This window comes from Lactuca sativa, chromosome 1 (genome assembly GCF_002870075.4).
Source record: "Lactuca sativa cultivar Salinas chromosome 1, Lsat_Salinas_v11, whole genome shotgun sequence".
Classification (NCBI taxonomy): Eukaryota; Viridiplantae; Streptophyta; class Magnoliopsida; order Asterales; family Asteraceae; genus Lactuca; species Lactuca sativa.
Window position 1 is genome coordinate 125,783,387 of NC_056623.2, and position 25,218 is coordinate 125,808,604.

The following is a 25,218-nucleotide window of genomic DNA, read 5'->3' on the forward strand; positions in this document are numbered from 1 at the left end:
CGGTGACCTTCATCAGTATCTTTCAACCAGTAATCAACATCGATATCTTTCAACCGGTAACTAGGGACTATTTCACCCCCTACCACTATCATACAATCAACAGATATAAACATACAGTCAGTCATATCTGGGTACTGACCTACCCTTGGGTCCTAAGGACCACTGTTAGGGAAGCTAATCGCTACTATACACATAGCATATCATCCAGATAAATCTCATAACCAACACATAACCATACCAAGATAATTATCACAACGACCATTATCTTCTAAATACCCTTTTTTGGTGGGCCGGAATTGTGGCCTTAGACCCACCCCTACTAGGAGGTAACTCACCTCAATGTCGTGCAGTATTTGAATTATCCTCGGTGCACAAGTCGACCCCCTTCGACTCCTCGATCCCTACACGACAACCTTAAAGTCAACACACAGCAGGTGCAACCCTAAATAGGGTTAGTCCAACTCCAGTCAAAGCCAACTTCAAGTTGACTCGAATCGCCGAGTTGGGCCGTCAACTCGCCGAGTCCCTTACCCTTCACTCATCCTGATCCACTTCTCGACTCGTCGAGTTTGGCATCGACTCGATGAGTTCCTCTCTCATATGAACATCGCATGAAACTCATCTGAATCGCCGAGTTGTATGAACACTCGTCGAGTCCACCTTCATCTGATGAACAAGTTCTGTCCTCGACTCATCGAGTTGTATGAACAACTCGTCAAGTTCATCTTCATTCTTAAGAAGATTGCCTTGGACTCGCCGAGTTTGTTCTAATACTCATCGAGTCCCATGAACTCCATGTCTAAAATCACGTCCAATGCATTAGGTAACTCTTCCTGTCCGGTTACAACCCTTCTAACACTCAACTGGGTTCCTGTGACCCTCAACAGATATGGGGCTCAAAGCCTCGGACTCGTCGAGTCCAGGAAGGGACTCGCCGAGTCGGTGTAAATCCTCTATTTCTGATGTACAACCTTTGATCACAAGATAGATCAAAGCTTCTATAATCGTTCTAGCACGTAAAGTTACAAACTTTACGTGCTTGCATGGGACTTTGAGCTCAAAAAGACATAAAACAAGCTCTTAAGATGCATGGGACCTTTCATGGGTGCAAAAGCAATCCAAATCTGCCTAGTAACCCCTTTAATGACGTGATTCAGAAAATTTAACCCCCAACCATGTTTGCAAACATGGTTGGCCACCAAAAATGGCTTATAAATGCCCTAAATCTCCCCAAAGAGGGATCTAACAAATGAGTGAGCAAGGTTACAGCTTTTTACCTTCAATGAACTGTAGAAAGTGCACAAACTCGGGTTCCCTTGGTCTCTACTTGCTTCCTCAAGCCTTTCTCCTTCCTTCTTAAGACCACAAGCACCAAAATCCACCAACAAGGCTTAGATTGCTTCAATAACGGCTAGGGTTTCAATGAGAGGTGTTTTGGGAGCATAAGGGACGTTGTGGTCGACATAACATTGCTTAAATAGGGTGCAAACCCTCGGATTAGGGTTTTTGTCCAGACAGGGTCTACTCGTCGAGTCTGGGATCTAACTCGTCGAGTCCATCGCTTAAATCCCACGTCCCATCCCACTTCTATTCGGCGAGTTGGTCCTTCAACTTGCCGAGTCCAAGGCCAAAAATGCAAAATACTTAGATAAAAATAAAAAGAAATACGTACCAAGAACCAGGTGCTACACCTAGGTTCCAAAAAGGCTAAAATGAGACATAACTACATCCATTAAGCACTTAATCCAAGAAGCCTTTAGCTCATTTACTCCAAAAGGGTTTTTAATACTAAAACCATCATTTAATACTAAAACCATCATTTAATACTAAAACCATCATAAAAGTTGGTGCTTTACAGACATGAATGTCCAATGCATATCTTGAAGCCATATTAAGGAAAAATAAGGTTTTTTCCATAGAAATCTCTTGTATGGCTTAAAACTCAACCAAACTTCAGATCCAAACTAACAATCATGTCAAATGTTCTAGAGATTCATAAAGTTGCAAACTTTATGAGATCTCACCATATCAACCAAGAAGAACATGCAAATTAAGGGGCACAACTCAAGATCTAACAACTTATCATGATGAAAATCGAGTCATTAACAATTACAAAGGTCTAGAAGAGTGCTAAAACAAAGGATGAGGACTTTCTTGTTGTATCATAACTCACTCCTTCTTCTTTATTCCTTCAAGGAATTTAAGTAACACCAAAAGGGCTTAAATAAAGGAGGAAGGAAATTCGGGTTTCTTAGATCTCAAGGAAGCTAGTGGAGGCTCCTCATTCCTTTAAATTTAGAGAAAAACTCAGAAAATATGGTTTTCCATTTGTCAGCTACCATGTCATGGCAATAATTGCCACGCCATGGCGGCTTAAAAGAAACACGAGATCAAATTTTGACTTGCTACGTGGTGGTGGCTCCACCAACCCATGACAAACCACAAAATATCAAAAATTGTAAAATATATAGTACCTCGGGATCGGGGTGTTACATAGTTAATAGTATTTAATTAATTAAATGAAATCTAGAAGTTTTGGAATATTTTGGAGGATAAAAGAGCATAAGTAAACAGTCAGATAATTACTATTTATATGGATAATTATTAGTTGACTAGATAAATATATTTTAGGGTTTTATATCCTTCGCTATAAATATAACGGTATATGGACGAATTATTAGGATGAGAAATCTTGAAATCCTAGAGAAAATTCGATCCTACCTCCTAATTGCCAAAACCACCAAAATCCTAGTTCCTACGTTGTTGTTGCCTGTTGTCCATGATGTAGCGATATAGTTTCACCAGATTTTAGATTTTGGAGCATTAGTTCATTGTGTTGATTGCTTGGGTTGTTATCGAATATTGCTGATCTAAGTGCTTTAGGTGCGACTAAGAAAGAGGAGTTCTATGTTGGACTCTTAGCTCTCATCAATCAATCGAAGATCTACAAGGGTTTTTAAGAACCCTAAAATGTATGTATTATTTCATATTAAAGTTGCATTGTTTTAACATACCTTTTTCACAACCAAAATTTTCTTTTTTTTTAGGTAAAACATTGTTTTCATAAAAACCAAGTTATGAAATATACGAGTATCAAATACAGTCATCCCAAAAATTAGAGTATCATAATAATATGAAATCACAAGAGCTATCAATGGGAGTGTACAATCAAGCCTTCTTCTTCCTACGATCATCTGAAGTACTTAAAAGCACACTTAAATCCACAATAATAAGCACAAATTATAGTGAGTTCCCCAAACTATCACATACATCAAAACAAAATAAACAACCATGAGTTATCAACAACCTTAAGAATATCATTAGTCATGAGGACTATCAACAGTCCGGTGGGCTCACAGCAGCCCTATGGGATATCAGCAACCCTATGGACTATCATCAGTCCTAGAGTTATCAACAACTAATAAAATAAACATAACATCAATAAGCAAATAAGACTCAGCTAGTCTACCATGCACCCTACTATGACATAGGTAATATAATGAGAAGACTCACCTTGCAGATAACAGATCGACACACCATCTCTCAAATAGTGAAGCCCGATACTACAGGACATCTAAACACAGTTTGGAAGTACCCACTTAGTCTACACTTTAAAACCCTTAGGTTGACCAAAAATCAACCATGGAAAAAAAGTCAATGGTCAAAGTTAGCCCTAGCTGGCCCCTATGTCGTGGACACCATTTGGCCATGTCGTGGCAACATTAGGACAAAACAGTCACAAAGACTACCCGTTGTCATGACGTGGTGGCCTACTTGCCACGTTGTGGAAGCTGTGCTAATCAACTTAACGTGATAAGCCCTTAATCCTTCAACCAACTCATTCATACTTTCTATTGGGATTTCTTACTCTCAATACTTCATGAAAAGCATGGATTTATAGTCATGCATGTCCAATGCATGTATTGAGCTCAAGCTAGGTAAAATGGGTGAAAATAAGATCAAGATCCCATGCGTGAAACCTAAAACTCAATTTGTCTCTAGATCTGATACAAGAGACCACAAAGGAACCTCAAGGACCTAAAAAGTTGCCAACTTTTTGGAGTTGATACACTCAAACCACCCCAAACAAGGAAGAAAGTGGATAAAAACCTAGATCTAGCAATTTTGACACATAAAGGTAGGAGCTTGATTACTTACAAGATTCCAGAAACAGCACAAGATGATGAGGGGGAGGTTTGTTTGCTGGAATGTTAGATCAAGAACATCTTCTTCTACTACTTCTTATTCTTCGAGGGACTAAAATCACCACAGAAGCTCACTAAGTCAACAATGGAGGTTAGGGTTTCTTGTAGGTTTAAATGGAGGTGATGGAGGCTGAGGATGTGAAAACTGTGGTCATCACATCCCTTAAATAAACCAGAAAACCCAGAAAATTAGGGTTTGCACTCTGGCGGCAAACATGTTATGGCCAGACACATTCCACGTTGTGGTGCACACAGATAATGCACGTTTCATTTGATCATGACCACATTGTGGTGTAGTATATGAACCCTTGAGGTACTTAAATTCTTGAATTTATGCATTTTGGAGGAGACTCACGACGTGAGCCGTAGTGGTCACGACATAAGAATGCCCACTGACCATTTGACCCGCATCCCTGAACCTCACAACATGAGACATAAGGTCTCACAACGTGAGCCAGGCCTGATGATCCCAAACCCTAATTTTAGAGTATTTAATGGAATGAGAGGGCTAGGAACACCCATCCTCGGCCTCTCTCAGTCTGTAGCCCCTTAAAAACCGTAATTTCAACCTCCTTGAGAACTTGGACCATTGTTGGTGATTTTGGAGAGCTTACTTGGTGTTTTTAGTCCCTTGAAGTGGAAGAAGGCTCTTGTGGTGCTTCATTTTGGCAATCTAGCTTTTACCTTTTGGATTTACTGAGCTTGTGAACATTTGTAAGCCATAAAGCTCATATCTTTTTGCCTTAAGAATGCTAGATCTAAGCTTTGGAACCTTTCTTTGCATGGTTGGTTGGTTTAACATGCATGGGATCCATATAGTTGGCAAATTTATTGATCATTGAGACATCTTCTATATGTGAGTCCTTTGATCTGAGTTTTGGTGTGGTTTTGGACTCCAAGCTTGAACCTTGATCTTAATGCCCTTATTTTGACCTAGTTAGTGTTTAAGTCATGCATTGGACATGCATGATTGAAAATCTATGATTTTTATGGTCCTTAGGGTCAAGGAAGGTATTCTGGAAAGTCCCAATGTATGTCTTAATGGATTAAGAGCTTAATGCTCAAACTTGGCCAGAACCAATCTCACGTCGTGAGAAATGGAACCTCACGATGTGAGCTAAGCGGTTGTCCCGATCTGAGAATACTGTTGGATAAGTGAAGCTGAGATGATTCATTGAGTGAGTCTGGGTCGAGTTTTTCCTCACGATGTGAGCCTTAGTGGTCACGATGTGAGGGGAGTTAAGGAAGAAATTTGACCTTTGAGCCTAGGCATTGACTTTTGACATGAGTTGACTTTTGGTCAACTCTTGGTTTTGAAGGGTAAATCTAAGGTTTATGTTGCTCGATTATCTAGGTGTGGAGTAGCACCGGTGTAGTTGATCGTGAGAGAGGCGTTAGTTGATTTTCGATTGAGAGGTGAGTTACCTTCATTGTATCTATGGGTCAAAGGCACCAATGTCGACCCACTAATTTATGCTTGTAGTAAGATGATTGTCTTTGTGATAATTGTCTGCTATGCCAATAGTTATTGGTGTTTCTGTGATTATTTGGTTATGATATTATGTGGTAGTGGCAGGGGTGAAATAGACTTATTATCCGGTAGAAATTGACCGAAGGGGTAGACAAGCACCCATATATGCTTGATAGTATCTGGTTGAAATAGACCGAACGGGTAGGCGAGCACCCAAATATGCTTGACAATATGCTCGTTTAGTATGTGGTATTCTGGTGGAACTCATTAAGCTTTGTGCTTATAGTTTTCAGTTTATGTTTCAGGTACCTCAAATTCGAAAGGGAAGGGCCTGACCTGATCCCACCGCATCACCCTATGGTTTCTACATTAAGAGATTTTGGGATTTTGTACTCTGATAACATTTTACTATGATACTCTTTTGACTATTTTAGTATTAGTATCGTGTGATATGAATGAATTTAAAACAAAATTTTATCTGTAGTTTTGGGTTGTTACACGTGGTGTGTCCTCCACTACGTCGTGGCCATCACAAAACCCACATTTTTCTTCTTTATTTGCCAAAAATATAAATGAATCATTTACCTAGAATAGGTATTATAGTTCTCCCCCACTTGAACTAGATTTCACCCTTGAAATCCTTAGCTGAAAACAAATTCGGCTAGTGCTCACGCATCTCCACCTCGAGTTCCAAAGTCCACTCAGAACCCTTCCGGTGCTACCATTGCACCTTCATCGATCCGACTACCTTATTGCTCAACATCTTCATCTTCCTATCAAGGATCACCACCGGTCGCTCAATATATTTAAGGTGCTCACCAACATGAATATCATCTAAAGGAACAATTTTGAACTTTTCGGTCATACACTTTTGCAACTGCAAAATATGGTAATTGTTATGGATCTGATTGAGCTCCTCTTGTAGTTCCAATTGGTACGTTACCTTGCCCACTCTAGCCATAACACGAAAAGGGATGATAAAACTGGGACCCAACTTCCCCTTCTTCCTAAAGCGAATAATGCTTATCAAGGGGGATAGTTTAATAAGTACCGTATCCCCGACTTGAAACTCCAACTCCGAACTCCATTTGTCCGCATAACTCTTTTCTCGGCTTTGTGTCGGCAACAGTCTTTGTCTGACATGCTAAATGAGCTCTGTCATCTTGAGCACCACTTCCATGCTCCCTATGACTATCCAACCCATCTATCCCCAACAGATTGGGGTACGACACTTCATCCCGTAAAGAAGCACGTAGGGAGGCATACCAATGCTAGCATGATAGTTGTTGTTAACTCAGCCAAGGAAAGGTAGGAGTCCCAGTTCCCACCAATATCGATGATGTAGGCTCTCAATATATCCTCGAGAGTATGAATAACCCTCTCACCCTATCCATCTGTCTACAGATGATATGTAATACTGAAGTACAACTTGGTACCTACGTCCTCATGGAACCTCTTCCAAAATGTAGAGGTAAACCGAACATCTAAAACTGATACTATAGACATAGACACCTCATAACGAGCCATAACCTCTCAAATATAAATGTTGGCCAATTTATTAGCTGACGAGCTCTCCTGAATAGCAAGGAAATTGGCGCTCATGGTCAACCGATCCATAATAGCCCAAATAGCATCAAGTCCATTGGCCGTCCTTGGTAACTTGGTGACAAAGTCCATGGTGATCTGCTTCCATTTCCACATGGGGATCTCTAAAGGCTGCAACTTCCCATTTGGTCTCTAATGCACGACCTTGACCTACCGATAAGTAAGACGCCTCTTGTCGAGCCATGCTATCTCCCTTTTTATGTAGGGCCACCAATATTTGAGTCTTAAGTCTCGATACATATTTGTGGCTCCAGGATGAATAGAGAAACATGGACTGATGTGATGGGTTTTACATCTAATAATGCCGAAAAATTCCTTATACTCTTAAGAGTACATGCAACCTACTAGATCTATGTCCTAACAGTATTGAAGCAACATACTATTGAACAAAAAAACTTTTAAACCCTAGTATCAATCGAAATGAAGAGTCACATACCTATGATTTGTTAATGTAAATAGACTATTTGATTCCAACAATATCAATCTAAAAGTCTCTTTGAAAACAAGCTACAATTATGTGCGTGCCTCTAATGGTTCATACCCACAACACAAGAACCCTAGAAAGATTAGGAGACAGGAGAGAGGAGCATATTTTCAGATCTAGTATGGTCAAAAGATTGGCCGAAAATTCCAAGGTATAAGGCCCTATTTATAGTTGATTAGGAAACATCTAGAACCCCTAATTTGAAAATAAAATAATATTATCTCAAAGAAGACAAGTATCTAGTTCCTTGATTATCTAAATGGAGGCTTCCAGAAACCCAAATAGGGTTTCTAAAAACCATCTATATGAGGAAAGTTCTGGAACCTCTCCTCTGTTCAACTTTTGAAAAATTACAACTTTAATCCTTCAACCTTTAATTAATTCTAATTTACCTAGAATTAATTCCAAATGATTTCTAATTATTTTTAAATTATTTATAACTATTTCTAATTAACATATTAATCATATAACATATTAAAAGATCATTTATCTCTCTCGTATAATCAATCTAAGAAATTTTTTGGTTATGAGGGCAACCCTAAAAGGACTTTACTTTTATTTATCAACATCATACCAACTTAGTTAGGACATTAGACATCTTAATCCACCATTCTCCCACTTGGATAAGTCGCTAACTACAATTGCAAGCACAACTCCAAATAACTAGTAAAGAGTATTTTCAAAGACACTACCAGACTCTGTTGGTCCTAAGATAAGTGATCAACTATTCCTTCATTCTTCCTGATATAGTATGCACATGAGACATGGATTAGAATCAGTCTATTTGTCCAAGATTCTGTTTTCCGATAGAATTAGTCTATTTGTCCAAGATTCTGTTTCCGATAGTCGCATTTGTGATTACATCATTAGACTACCAATTGAACACATCAATTTAGCCCAATATGGGCTCAACAGTACAATGTCAATATCAAAACACCAAAGGGCCCAAAAATATCACTTTTCCTATTAAGGAAAAAGGAACGAATAAACTTTGACTATATAATCATACAAATTTTCTTATCGATTCATACATAGAATTACACTTTATAACACCTAGTTACGAGATGCCTTGGAATAAACCAATGCAAACCGACCCATAAAACATGATATATATATATATATATATATATATATATATATATATATATATATATATATATATATATATATATATATATATATATAAGGATATTATCATCTTAGAATCACATATGATTAAATCCATGAAGTAATCTTTAAGCGCGAGTTTAACCAATAGTAAAAATCTCTATTTATAATTAATCAAGAATGTTGGAACTATCCCAATGCAATGTCCAGTCTTTATGGACAATCTACAAATGATTCATGACAATCTTAATCAATACATACTCCCAAAGTATGACCAATTGTGGCATTTCGAATAGCTTAATATTCAAGAAGTAAAACATGCAAAATGAGACACAAGAATAGATTTATTGAGGAATGGCATCCTAAGAATTGAATATAAATAAATACCTATTTAATTAATCACCATCCAATTACCATATATCATTGTTACAATGTTTCAAAATTAATCCACTACTAAAATCAGCAATCTAATATCATCTCTCAGCCCAATGCTCCTAGCATGCTCAAAGTACTTGACCTTGCTTAGACCCATTGTAAGAGGATGAACAAGATTCTCTTTTAATGATACATGATTCACCAAGAGTGCATCCTCTTCAACTTTATGTCTAATGTAGTGATATTTCCTCTCGGTGTGCCTAGATTTTCCATCTTTTGTTAAAGTTACTACACCCTCGTTGTCATAGAAAATATCTATTGGTTCTTGGATTTATGGAACAACTCCAAGATCTCCAATAAAGTTCTTTAACCATATAGCCTCATTTTCTACCTCGCTTGTTGCGATGTACTCTGATTCACAAGTAGAATCAACAACCGTCTCTTTCTTGGAACTTTTCCAAGTTACTTCTCCACTATTCAATAAGAAAACCCATCCTGATTGATAATAACTATTATCTCGATCCATTTGAAAACTGACATCTCTATACCCACTGACCATAAATTCAACATTGTCGCCAAACACCAAGATCATATCTTTTGTCTTTCGTAAATACTTAAGAATGTTTTTCACTGTAGTCCATTGAGCTAAACTAGAATTTCCCTGATATCTGCTAACCATGCTCAAATCATATTCCACATTAGGTCGAGTACATGTCATAACATACATGATCGATCCTATAGCTGAAGCATATAGGACTTGTCTCATAGTATCTATTTACTTATCACTACTTGGGCATTGAGCCTTGCTTAATTTAACAGTATGATGCATGGGTAAGTCTCTTTTCTTGGAATTTCCCATATTGAATATCTTCCATATCTTGTCCAAGTATATACTTTGACTAAGTCCTAGTAAACGTTTATACTTGTCCCTATAAATTCTTATTCGAAGAATATATGTAGCCTCTCCAAGATCCTTCATAGAAAAATATTTCCCAAGCCAAGACTTAACTTTTTGCAAGTATGGAACATTGTTTTCTATTAGGAGTATGTCATCCACATACAAAACTAGAAAGGTTACTATGATCCTACTAGCTTTGGCATACATGCAAGACTCATCCTTACTTCTATAAAATCCAAAACTCTTTGACCTTTTCGTGGAAGCAAAGATTTTAGCTACGAGATGCTTGCTTTGGTCCATAGATGCACTTCTCAAGCTTGTAAACTTTATTAAGGAATTTGGCATGTAGAAAATCTTCTAGTTGAGCCATGTAAACATCCTCAGCCAGTTTCCCATTAAGGAGATCAGTTTTGACATCTATTTGCCATACTTCATAGTCATAATGAGCAGCTATGACAAGCATTACCCTAAACGAACTAATACTAGGAACTGGAGAAAAGGTCTCATAATAGTCAATCCCTTGGGTTTGATTAAATCCTTTTGCAACCAACCTAGGTTTGTAAGTCTGTACATTATCATCCATGTTCGTCTTATTCTTGAAGATCCATTTACAACCTATTGTCTTTCGACCAGGTGCTTGATCAACTAAGATCCATACTTGGTTATCATACATCGATTGGATCTCTCTATCCATTGCCTCTTTCTACTTAGCATCCTTAGGGCATGCCATCGCTTCCTTGTAGTTAGCACGCTCATGCAAATTTACCATCATTTCATCAATGATAAATATATCCCCTTCTACAATAATATGGAAACCATGGAATGAAGGTGGCATGTTAACCATACTGGACCGACGAAGGGGCAACGAATTGTCAATGGGATTAACAGTTTCATTCTCAGGTTGAGAGCTTGTAACGACCCGAAATTTTTTTTTTTTTTTTGATATTACTTTAGAAAAACATTAATAATTAAAACATTGTCTAAATAAAAAGAAACATTGTTTGTTCACACCATAATACATTGCAACCATGTTCTCAAAAGCCAAACCGTACATCCCATCAAAATATCAGAGTACAATCCCAGTAAATCTCATAAATGCGGAAACCGAAGAGTGTGTGTATGACGTGCCGCTACCGCGTCGGCTCCTTCCCCTTCGATGCAGAGGTACCTGAAAACAAAACTGAAAACGTAAGCACAAAGCTTAGTGAGTTCCCCCAACGTACCGCATACCATATAAACACATAACATATATACTGCCAGGCTATTCTGGGGTGCCTGACTACCCGGTACGGCCATTCTGGGGTGCCGACCTACCCATACGGCCATTCTGGGGCGCCGTCTTACCCGTGTCAAGCCATTCTGGGGTGCTGACTACCCATGTCAAGCCATTCTGGGGTGCTGACTACCCGTCGGTCCTAACAACCGACCACAGGGACTGGTCCCCTCATACTACCTCTATCGCATATAACATAACAAGCCAGCATGCAAACATATAATCATAAACTGTCAGACGTATCTGGGGTGTCTGACTACCCTTCGGTCCTAACAACCGAACTCGACTACTATCACATACAGCATATCATGCTAGCATATAACATGTCAGGTACTCGCGAACTTAGATGATATCACAAAGACAATCATCTATCATACAACTCCTACTGGTGGGTCGGCATTGTGGCCTTAGACCCACCGCTACTGGAAGGTAACTCACCTCGAAGTAGCTGCTAAACTGATCGGGAACTAACTGAATGCTGCCGCTCCGGGAGTCCTCCGGCTGCAATTTCCACGACATACTCAATCAAACACTGCTAACTGTCCTTTAGGTAAAATGACCATTTTACCCCTGGATTAACTCTAAGCCAAAGCTGGAGTCAACTTTCAGTTGACCCGACTCGCCGAGTGGATCACCACTCGCCGAGTCCCTAGCAAACCAATGTCCTGGGTCCCTGGTTCTACTCGTCGAGTCGGGCTATGACTCGACGAGTTCACCTTCTAACTGCCATTCAACACCTTCATCCTACTCGCCGAGTTGTATGAACAACTCGTGGAGTTCATCTTCATTCGATGAACACTTTATGTTAAGACTCGCCGAGTTGTATGAACAACTCGCCGAGTCTGTTCTTGAGCTATGAAGATTGCCTTGGACTCGCCGAGTCAGGGCATTGACTCGCCGAGTCCTAACATGGGTGAGTTCAGCTCCCAACTCACCGAGTCACCCCCCTGTGACTCAAGGCTCAACTCGACACATGAAGAAGGGACCAATTCGGTGACTCGCGACCAGACTCGCCGAGTCACCTATGCGACTCGCCGAGTCGCCTCCATGCACTCCTTAAATATACCAATTTGCTCGGTTCCAGACCATGCCATTCATAGATCTGGACTTCTAGGACACGAATCACACGTAAAGTTTCCAACTTTACGTGTGGATATTCACCAATATGGATTATAGGGCTCAAAATGACTCAAAATGGTAGATCTAGGGCTAACAAGCCTCATGAGGCCAAAAAGCTAACAGATCTGAGCTCCTGAAGCTCAATCTTACATAGATCCAAAGGCCAAACGCCTTATTACAACATATAATGAACATGCAAACTTGGGGAATTGACCAAGAAGGACCCAAATGAAGTTTTAAGCATAGAATCAAGGGGAAAACGGGTTATACCTCAAAGGAAAAGTTGAAATGACACAAGGATGGCTGATCTCCTTCTCCTCTTCTTGATCTACTCCTCTTACTCTCCAAAACCTTCAAGAACACACCAAGAATACCTCAAACTCTCAAGGAAACAAGGGAAAACGATGTAGGGGGAGTTCTGGGGGTGAATGGGGACGAGTTGGGGCGGAATGAGAGTTTAAATAGGGTGCAAACCCTTGAAACTTAGGGTTTCATCCCGCAGCGGTGACTCGCCGAGTCCAGGATATGGACTCGTCGAGTCGCCTACTTAAAACGCGTCCTGAGTCTCGTCCCTACTCGGCGAGTCGGACCCTATGACTCGCCGAGTCTAAGGCTAAATTAGGGCAATGCTCAAATAAAATTCACATACCGGAAACCAGGTGCTACAAATCTCCCCCACTTATTTTAGACTTCGTCCTCGAAGTCTGCCGCCTGATCCTGAAACAGCTCGGGGTAGTGCTCCATCATCTCGTCTACCGGCTCCGAAGTCCACTCTGAACCCTTGCGGTGCTGCCATTGCACCTTCACTAGCTCCACCCTCTTGTTCCTTAAATCCTTCGACTTCCTGTCGAGGATTGCGACTGGGCGCTCGATGTAGTTCAGGCTGTCATCAACCTGAATATCCTCCAAAGGTACTACTGCAGAATCGTCCACTAGGCACTTCCGCAACTGCGAAACATGGAAAGTGCTGTGGATCTGGCTAAGCTCGGCTGGCAGATCCAGCCTATATGCTACCCTGCCCACCCGGGCTAAGACCCTGAACGGTCCGATGAATCGCGGGCCCAACTTGCCCCGCTTCCTGAATCGGATGACGCCTTTCCACGGTGACACCTTCAGGAGGACCATATCCCCGACCTGGAACTCTAAATCGGATCGACGCTTGTCGGCATAACTTTTCTGTCGACTCTGAGCAGTCTGAAGCCTGCTCCGGACCTGCTGTATCCTCTCAGTCGTCTTGAGCACCACTTCGGTGCTTCCCATAACTCTCTGGCCAACCTCACCCCAGCATATCGGGGTCCTACACCTCCGTCCGTACAACATCTCGAAGGGAGGGCGGTCGATACTCGCGTGATAGCTGTTGTTGTAGGAGAACTCAGCCAACGGAAGATAGGTATCCCAGCTACCACCGAAATCCAGAACACACGCCCGCAACATGTCCTCCAAAGTCTGGATGGTCCGCTCACTCTGTCCATCTGTCTGCGGGTGAAAGGCGGTGCTGAAATGCAGACGAGTGCCCAACTCGTCATGGAATCTCTTCCAAAACCTGGAAGTAAAACGCACATCCCTGTCCAAGATCACCGATACTGGCACCCCATGCCGTGCCACAATCTCCCTGATATAGATGTCGGCCAATTTCTCGGCCGATATGCTTTCCGGAATCGGAATAAAGTGAGCACTCTTGGTCAATCTATCCACGATGACCCAAATCGAATCCACTCCACGCGCGGTCCTGGGAAGCTTCGTGATAAAATCCATCGTGATATCTTCCCACTTCCACAGTGGAATGTCCAACGGCTGCATCTTGCCATGCGGCCTCTGATGTTCGGCCTTGACCTTCCTGCAGGTCAAGCACTGCTCGACGTACCATGCCACATCCCGCTTCATGCAGGGCCACCAATAGTCTAGACGAAGATCCCTATACATCTTCGTCGCCCCGGGATGAATAGAGAATCGGGACTTGTGCGCCTCCTCCATCAGAATCTGGCGCACGCCCCCATGATACGGCACCCACACCCTACGGTGTAGTGTCAATAACCCTCGGCTATCATAATCGAAGGAGGAAACCTGACCTACTACGCGCTCGTTCTTCCGATGCTCCTCCTTGATAGCCTCCTGTTGAGCTTCCCGAATCTGCTCCAACAGGGGAGTCACCACAGTCATCCTCAAACAGGCGTCCCTGATCGGCGCCGTCTTGCGGCTAAGTGCATCGGCCACCACATTGGCCTTTCCCGGGTGGTAAAGGATCTCGCAATCATAATCCTTCACCACATCCAACCACCGACGCTGCCTCATGTTCAGATTCGGCTGGTCCATAAGGTACCTCAAGCTCTTGTGGTCCGTGTAGATGGTACACCGAACCCCATAGAGGTAATGTCGCCAAATCTTGAGGGCAAATACCACCGCCCCCAACTCCAAATCGTGCGTCGGGTAGTTCGCCTCGTGAGGCTTGAGCTGCCTTGAAGCGTAAGCAATGACATGCCCCCTTTGCATCAGCACCGCGCCCAACCCAGAAATGGACGCATCGCAATAAACCACGAAATCCTCTACGCCCTCAGGCAGGGCTAAGATCGGCGCCTCACACAATCTCTGTCTCAGCGTCTCAAACGCAGCCTGCTGCTCGGGTCCCCACCGAAAGACCACGGCTTTCTTCGTCAGCCGCGTCAGGGGCACGGCTATCTTGGAGAAATCCTGGATAAATCTCCGATAGTAGCCTGCCAATCCTAGGAAGCTCCGAATCTCAGATGGGGACTTCGGAACCTCCCATCTCATCACGGCCTCAACCTTGGCCGGATCGACCAGAATCCCGTTCTGGTTGACGAGGTGCCCCAGAAATTGCACCTCGCGCAACCAAAACTCACACTTGGAGAACTTGGCATACAAGCTCTCCCTCCTCAGGGTCTCTAACACCTCTCTCAAATGCTCCTCATGTTCCTCCCGGGTCTTGGAATAAACCAAGATATCATCGATAAAAACTATCACAGACCGGTCCAGCATCGGTCTGCATACACGGTTCATGAGGTCCATGAACGCGGCAGGAGCATTGGTGAGCCCAAACGGCATCACCACAAACTCGTAATGGCCATAGCGCGTCCGAAACGCGGTCTTCTGCATATCCTCCTCCCTGACCCTCATCTGATGATAACCCGAACGCAAATCAATCTTGGAGAACCAAGATGCGCCCTGAAGCTGGTCAAAGAGGTCATCAATCCTCGGGAGCGGGTAACGGTTCTTCACCGTTACCTTGTTCAGCTCCCGATAATCTATACACATCCGATGCGACCCATCCTTCTTCTTCACAAACAGAATCGGGGCTCCCCAGGGCGAACTGCTCGGCCGAATAAATCCCTTGTCCAGCAGCTCCTGCAGCTGCATAGACAACTCCTGCATCTCGGGAGGAGCCAACCGATACGGTGCTTTGGCTATCGGAGCCGCACCGGGAACGAGGTCAATCCTGAACTCCACCTGTCGCTCCGGAGGTATCCCAGGTAGTTCCTCCGGAAAAACATCAGCAAAATCTCGAACCACCGGGACCTCGCTCACGGTTGCCTTACCCGCCTCCCGGGTGTCCATCACGTACGCGACATAACCCGCGCATCCCTGCTGAAGGTAACGCCTAGCCCTCGCTGCTGAACATACAGTGGGTCCACACTGCGGCCGCTCTCCATGAATCACTAACTCTCCCCCGCTTGGGGTCTTGACTCGCACTAGCTGCTGTGCGCAATCTATCACTGCCCCATTAGGGCTCAACCAATCCATACCAATAATCACCTTGTTCCCACGCAATGGAATGGGAACCAAGTCTACCAGGTAACACTCCTCAAACAGTCGCAGGACACAATCTCGAAACACCATCGATGCTCGCACCGACCGATCATCGGCAATCTCTACCTCTAACGGGCAATCCAACTCGCCTGAAGTCTCATGAAATCTCTTGCTAAGAGCAAGAGAAACGAACGATCGGGATGCACCCGAGTCGAACAATACCTGAACCGGGATGCCGTTCACATGGAACGATCCTAATACACATGTATACACACGGAGCACATATCAATATCATAACAATGTAAAATAAAAGATAGAAGGAAGGAATCATACCCGTCACCACATCGGGCGCGGCGCGTGCCTCCTCGGCAGTCAACTGAAATGCCCGACTCCTCACCACTGGAGCCTCTGCCTTGCCCTGACGGCCATCCGTGATCCGCAGGGTCGCTGGAGCTGGCGCCTTCACTGGCGCTGAAGCTGTCAACATGGGGCAATTGGCCTTCTTGTGGCCCCTCTGGTTGCAGTGGAAACACAGCAACTCCGATGCCTGAATAACGGTCGCAGGAGCAGTGCAATCCCTGCTGATATGCCCAAACTTGCCGCACTTGTAGCAGCCTGACGATCCCATCCTGCACGCCCCCTCGTGCGGCCTGCCGCACCTCCTGCAGCGGCTCGGTCCCGACTGGCCTTTCGGCCTCCCATCTGATCCCTTGGGCTTCTTCCCCGAAGCCCCCGATGACTGACCATTCTCAAGCTTCCGTTTCCGGATGTGCTCCAAATCTATCTCCCTCTCCCTAGCCCTGGCAATCATGGAGTCCAGGGTAGGGCAAGCCGAAAAACTAACATGCTCCCGAATGTCAGCTCGTAGCATATCATGGTAACGAGTCCTCCTCATATCCTCGTCACCTGCATACTGGGGCACCAATAAAGCCCTCTCCCGAAACTTGGCGGTGATCTCCGCCACGGTCTCTGTCGTCTGCCTCATGTCTAAGAACTCCCTGGCCAGCTGCTGAAGCTCGACCGCTGGCGCAAACTCTACCCTGAACCTAGCCACAAAGTCCGACCAGGTCATTGCCTCGATAGCCGAGGCTCCCATCGAGTCACCCACTGACTCCCACCAAGCTCGGGCCCGGTCCCGTAAACATCCTGCTGCGTACCTCACCTTCGACCCCTCGGGGCAGAAGCTGATCAACTGGGCAGACTCGATATCCGCAATCCACCGCCTGGCGACAATGGGGTCCTTCACCCCATGGAAATCCGGCGCACCACTGCTCCTGAAGTCCTTGAAGGACAGTGTGCGAGATCCTGACTGGCTAGAGGCCAAGTCGCTCCTGAATGCCCGTAGGCGATCTTCCATCATCTCCACGATCCCTTCCTTGATCGACCCAAAGATGATGGGGGTCGACTCAAGGATGCCCCTAGTGATCTCCGACGTGATGAACTCACGTAGCCTCTCCTCAATCGGCTCGGTGCCAGATCCCGAACCTGACCCCTCTCCTGACCCGCCATCTGTCGATCTCGGTCGAAGTACCACCATTCTGCAAAACATCAATAATAATCATTAGTGGTACTGCTACTTTCTGAGGGATCTCAACTACTTACAGGTTCCTTGGTCTCGTCTTGGCCTTCCTCGGCTCGGGTACGGATCCTCTGCTTTCAGTAGTACGGGCCCATACTACCTTCCACATCTATCCGTACCTTCTCCGAGGAATTCCTCGACTCCACCAACTCCCCTCTACTACTGCTACTCTCCGATATTCTCACCCTAGGCTTGCCCTAGGGAGGACTCAAGTTCAACACAACTGGTCCTCAGCTGCTGTAGGTCTCCTCATAATGCCAGTTAGCCACCACCTAAACACCACCACCTGTGATGAGGGTTAGATCATCCTTCAAGTAAAAGGCCCGTCCCTACAACGGTTGGACTCAAACAAGAGCTGCGCAATAGGGCCAGTTCCAACACTTTGGGATTATTCAACCCCGATTACATGTGGTGTGACGTGTTTACCTAGTGGCTCACTCCCATTACTCAGAATCCCACCGAGCACGAAGCAAGCAGCATTCGGATAAGGAAAAACAGACTCAAGCCAAAACTGTTCTTAAAACAAGAAACGACACTTAACATAGGATGCTAAGCTCATACTATCAGGCATAACCTAAACAGGCTACCCTACTGCTGTCTACTCAATTCTAGCATGCAATATTCAATAAGCTGCAACAAATAAACAGGCACATAAGGCATCACTCCTAGATCCTTAGCCTATTCTAGCATGCAATATTCATAAAGCTGATAAACATAACATAAACTTGTATGGGTACTATGGGGAATACTTACTTGAGCTCGGCCGGTCGCGCACGTCACACACTTTACTCTTTCTCGTGACTCTTTTCTGGGTTTTAAAGAATAATTTCTTTTGGAAAAATCTTTCAATCCCTCGGTTTGAGTCCAAACACTCCCGAAGGCGTGTCCGAATCCCTCAAACCAGGGCTCTGATACCAACTTGTAACGACCCGAAATTTTTTTTTTTTTTGATATTACTTTAGAAAAACATTAATAATTAAAACATTGTCTAAATAAAAAGAAACATTGTTTGTTCACACCATAATACATTGCAACCATGTTCTCAAAAGCCAAACCGTACATCCCATCAAAATATCAGAGTACAATCCCAGTAAATCTCATAAATGCGGAAACCGAAGAGTGTGTGTATGACGTGCCGCTACCGCGTCGGCTCCTTCCCCTTCGATGCAGAGGTACCTGAAAACAAAACTGAAAACGTAAGCACAAAGCTTAGTGAGTTCCCCCAACGTACCGCATACCATATAAACACATAACATATATACTGCCAGGCTATTCTGGGGTGCCTGACTACCCGGTACGGCCATTCTGGGGTGCCGACCTACCCATACGGCCATTCTGGGGCGCCGTCTTACCCGTGTCAAGCCATTCTGGGGTGCTGACTACCCATGTCAAGCCATTCTGGGGTGCTGACTACCCGTCGGTCCTAACAACCGACCACAGGGACTGGTCCCCTCATACTACCTCTATCGCATATAACATAACAAGCCAGCATGCAAACATATAATCATAAACTGTCAGACGTATCTGGGGTGTCTGACTACCCTTCGGTCCTAACAACCGAACTCGACTACTATCACATACAGCATATCATGCTAGCATATAACATGTCAGGTACTCGCGAACTTAGATGATATCACAAAGACAATCATCTATCATACAACTCCTACTGGTGGGTCGGCATTGTGGCCTTAGACCCACCGCTACTGGAAGGTAACTCACCTCGAAGTAGCTGCTAAACTGATCGGGAACTAACTGAATGCTGCCGCTCCGGGAGTCCTCCGGCTGCAATTTCCACGACATACTCAATCAAACACTGCTAACTGTCCTTTAGGTAAAATGACCATTTTACCCCTGGATTAACTCTAAGCCAAAGCTGGAGTCAACTTTCAGTTGACCCGACTCGCCGAGTGGATCACCACTCGCCGAGTCCCTAGCAAACCAATGTCCTGGGTCCCTGGTTCTACTCGTCGAGTCGGGCTATGACTCGACGAGTTCACCTTCTAACTGCCATGCAACACCTTCATCCTACTCGCCGAGTTGTATGAACAACTCGTCGAGTTCATCTTCATCCGATGAACACTTTATGTTAAGACTCGCCGAGTTGTATGAACAACTCGCCGAGTCTGTTCTTGAGCTATGAAGATTGCCTTGGACTCGCCGAGTCAGGGCATTGACTCGCCGAGTCCTAACATGGGTGAGTTCAGCTCCTAACTCACCGAGTCACCCCCCTGTGACTCAAGGCTCAACTCGACACATGAAGAAGGGACCAATTCGGTGACTCGCGACCAGACTCGCCGAGTCACCTATGCGACTCGCCGAGTCGCCTCCATGCACTCCTTAAATATACCAATTTGCTCGGTTCCAGACCATGCCATTCATAGATCTGGACTTCTAGGACACGAATCACACGTAAAGTTTCCAACTTTACGTGTGGATATTCACCAATATGGATTATAGGGCTCAAAATGACTCAAAATGGTAGATCTAGGGCTAACAAGCCTCATGAGGCCAAAAAGCTAACAGATCTGAGCTCCTGAAGCTCAATCTTACATAGATCCAAAGGCCAAACGCCTTATTACAACATATAATGAACATGCAAACTTGGGGAATTGACCAAGAAGGACCCAAATGAAGTTTTAAGCATAGAATCAAGGGGAAAACGGGTTATACCTCAAAGGAAAAGTTGAAATGACACAAGGATGGCTGATCTCCTTCTCCTCTTCTTGATCTACTCCTCTTACTCTCCAAAACCTTCAAGAACACACCAAGAATACCTCAAACTCTCAAGGAAACAAGGGAAAACGATGTAGGGGGAGTTCTGGGGGTGAATGGGGACGAGTTGGGGCGGAATGAGAGTTTAAATAGGGTGCAAACCCTTGAAACTTAGGGTTTCATCCCGCAGCGGTGACTCGCCAAGTCCAGGATATGGACTCGTCGAGTCGCCTACTTAAAACGCGTCCTGAGTCTCGTCCCTACTCGGCGAGTCGGACCCTATGACTCGCCGAGTCTAAGGCTAAATTAGGGCAATGCTCAAATAAAATTCACATACCGGAAACCAGGTGCTACAGAGCTAGTGTCTTTAAAAGTTTCCTTATTGGAGAACTCTTGAATTTCTTCAAGATAAATCATACTCACACTCCCTTATATGGAAATTAGCTCTCTCTCTCTCTCTCTCTCTCTCTCTCTCTCTCGTGGAGACTACTCTTCGAGCTACAAAACCAAGTTTTCATTGGGTTTGTAAAACAATTACCCAAATGAATTCTGTGGATAACCGACGAAAAAAAACTTCTCGGATTTGGGTTCAATTTTGTCCTTGGTTTCTTGCCTAACGAGAACCTCACAAACCCATACTATATGTGTGAGTGAGGGAGGTTTCGCAATCCAAATTTCATGAGGTGTCTTAGCAACCTTCTTAGTGGAATAACATTGAGGATGTGGGTGGCTGTTTCTAAGGCATACCCCCAAAATGATATTGGAAGCAAAGCTCGACTCATCATGGAACGAACCATATCAAGAAAGGTTCAATTACGCCTCTCACCTACACTATTTAGTTGTGGTGTCCTAGGAGGTGTCAATTGTGAAACAATTCCACATTCCTTTAGATGGTCGTTAAACTCGATACTAAGATAGTCACCACCTCTATCAAATCATAGCGTCTTTATATTTTTTCCCAATAGGTTCTCTACTTCATTCTTAAACTCTTTAAACATTTAAAAAGTTTCCGATTTATGTTTGATCGAGTAAATATAACCATTTCTACTATAATCATCAGTAAATGCAATGTAATAGCGATTTGCGTCTTTTGTGGTAGATCTGAATGGACCACACAAAACAATATGGATGAGGACCAACAAATCTTCACCTCTTTCACATGTAGCAGTGAATGGTGATTTATTCATCTTTCTCATCAAATAAGACTTGTATTCTTTGTCTGGTTTTAGATCAAACAACTCCAGTACTCCATCCTTTTGGAGTTGGGCCATGTGTTTCTTGTTAATGTGCCTAAGATGACAGTGCCATACACATGGCTTGTCTAAAATATTAGAATAACCAATATTATAAACATTTTTGCCTAATTCATTCACATAAACAATACTCTCATACACAACAACTCAAAGATAATCTTTGAAAATAAATACAACATTAAAATAAACTGAAACAATACCATCATTATTATCAAAACTATAATGACACCTTGTCTAAATAAAGCATGGAAAGAAATAATATTTCGAACCATTTCTAGTGAATAGAAACAATTATCCAAATCAACCCTAATACTATCAAACATAATCTCATAAGTCCCAATCTTGGTAACAACCGATCTTCGCTTGTTCCCCATTATTAGGTGTAGCTTCCAAGGCTCGACCTCTTCACTTTCCTTTAGTCCCTAAATATTAGAAAAAATATGGAAACCACATGCTATATAAAAAACCTAAGAATTTGAAATGCAAGTATTATTGACTTGAATAGAATACGTACCAGAAGGAGAGCCAGCTGCTTTGGCCCTGGCATATTTCACTTCCTGCTAGTACTTGGGCAACTTCTTCTCCAATGGCACTTTTAGCCATAATGAAATAAAACGACTTCTTTTGGATCAAAAACCGGATGAGTGTTAAAGTTAGGCTTCCCTTTTGATCCACTAGACTTTCGATGGTGGGCCTTCTCTTTCCATTTGGATTGGGAAGGGGTATTTCCCTTCTTCCCTCTGCTTTGTTGGACAAACTTGATAGGAGCAGTTGCAGAACTATTGAAATGAGACTTTTTCATTCCTGCCTTAGCAACTTGCAACAGATTATGAAGCTCAATCAACATCATCTGAGTATTGTTCAAATGACAAGTTAATATGAACTGATCTTAACTACTAGGCAAAGAGTTGAGGATCATGTCAATGGCAAGTTCCAAATCAAAGTTCAAGTTGAGCTTTTCTAATTTTTCCACATGCCTCTGCATTTTCTACAGATGAGCACACACATATTCCCTTTCTTTCAGTTTGCATGACATAAAGGATTTGACCACTTCATAACGCTCTTGTCTCGCCTTTTCGTGAAACATTCGAGACAAGGTCGTGTTAAGCTCATAGGGCTAGTAATCCTCATAAATCTTTTGGAGCGTAGGTGCCATAATCATAATCATAATGCATGAGACCTTTGTGGCACTATCCACAAGCTTTTCATAATCATCAAGCTCCTCAGGAGTAGCAGTTTCTTTATTAATTTCTAGAATTGGAGTAGTAAGAACAAACTCTTTGTTCTCATAGCGAAGCATTGTCTTCAGATTTCTCATCCAGTCCATGTAGTTTGGACCGACAAGCTTGTCCTTAGCAAGAACTGATAGTAGAGTGAAGTTCTAGTTTGATGGAGGAGGAGGAAGATGGAGTTCACCATTTATAGACATCTGAAAAAGTGACAAGATTTCAATTAGTTGATTTAATTCGTAATATTTTAACTTAATTAATATTCAAGGCTAGGATCCAATAATGCGATTCGAAATTCACAAATGGGATACCTAATCTAATCACAAATTCATTTAAGGTAGGTAATACACTTTACCAATCTCAATCTATATGAGATTCCTAGATCATTTGAGATTTATTGAATCTTATCCATGGTATGTTTAATCTCATTATGCTCTTCAATTTGTGTCCAGGATACCAAGGATAACAAATAATATGTGAATAACCATGCAAACCTTCTTGACAACCTTGATGTCATTTATCATCTCAAATTAACGTACTGGTAAACCACACACACTCCATCAATTGATAATAATTTTTGAGTTGTGCCATCATATCAACTTTTTAGTCCCAAATTAGTATGTTGGTTAACCACGCACGCTCCAATAACGACTCATAAAGATTGGCGTGTGTTTTCATGGATTAGCATACATTTTCACATTTTCCTAAAGTAACTAAAGTGAGATTTTAAAGGAGGTTCTACTACTTTATATCACTATACTTTTAATGAGGTTATGTCTGTCATAGCCCCAAACCAGAACGACGGAAACGTTCGGGGGCGGAGGACGTCATATTCAGTATCATAACAGTTCATAGAAAGGAAAGTACACACCACCATACATATAAAAAGGATTTAAAAATGTTTACATGATTGTATTCATTACATGTTCAAAAGATAAATACATAAACATCTTTCAAAAGAAGTAATTAATGCCATCACGTTAATCCCCAAAAGTTGATTTCCAAACCTGCTTAGCGGTTCCCTGAGAATACAAGTTATTTCAAAGAGAAAGTGTCAATAATTAAGTTGGTGAGTTCATAAGTGGTTTAGAAAATTTGTATGCCATTCCAAATTGAGAGTATGTTTTCCAAGAAAATCCCTTATTTTCTTATAAAAGTGTGAAATGCATGAGAATATTTGTATTGAATAATGTAGATAGTTGAATAAAGAAAATCCCTTATTTTCCTATTAGTTGTTTGTTTTGTATACAGGAAAAATCCCATATTTTCCTAAAGTAATAGTTATCCTAATGTCCCAGACTAAAAACCAAAAGCAAATGACATGCTTTAGAAGGTTGAAGCATAGATTTATATAATAAAACCTATTAGAAGATTTCAGTTTGCTAGATGAAGAATAGTTTTAATAGCTACTCATTCATCAATTAGAAGTACTATAATAATTGTATATCCGATGCGTTTTATAACCATACTAAACATAATATGCCTGTAGCGACGTTCTTCAGGCGTTGTAGCGTTATGACAAACTGTCACCCCAAAGGACGGACTGTAGCTAACAGTCAGGGCGCGGGATCATGACTTCCCGTATAGATCTATACACATTTGACATGTTCTCCGAACGGGAGACTCTGGTTATAGACAGGACTTGTAGCGGTACCTTTTAGCAAAAAGGTATTATTTGAAGATATACACGTCTCACGGATTCTCAACTAAGTCTGTATTAAAGTAGTAGTTTTGTATGCAAAGTTTATCCTTTTTCACAATGTTTGACAAAGCATAAATCATAAGTTCTTTGAATGCATAAAATGATTTATTAAAGAATGTTACCCTTGATATGATGTATTTGTATGTAAACGTATAAATAAAACATTATTTCTATTTATAAAACATATTGTATCCCAAGAGGGTAAAGCTGTGTTGTGAGGTGTTTTGCATGATGATGACTTCATAAGATAGTTAAAACAACAGTATGAAAAGTATAGCAAAAGATCGATGTTTCACACGATAATAACCATATGTTTACTTGTATTCCCCCCCCCCCCATCCCTTAAAAGAGTATAAAAAGCATTTAAAGTGTGTTTGTAGGGGTATGAACTCACCTGAAGGTTTGAAGAAAGCGAGATGGAAACCGGGCAGAATTTCGTCTCTG

General features: G+C 42.6%; 1 protein-coding gene across 1 annotated transcript; it reads right to left on the reverse strand.

The window, feature by feature from the left end:
* Positions 1-9,578: 9,578 nt before the first annotated feature.
* LOC128127836 (secreted RxLR effector protein 161-like) lies at positions 9,579-9,926 on the reverse strand. The gene has a single exon (XM_052766543.1). The coding sequence runs from the start codon at positions 9,924-9,926 to the stop codon at positions 9,579-9,581; it is 348 nt and encodes a 115-aa protein (XP_052622503.1).
* Between the last annotated feature and the right edge of the window lie 15,292 nt (positions 9,927-25,218).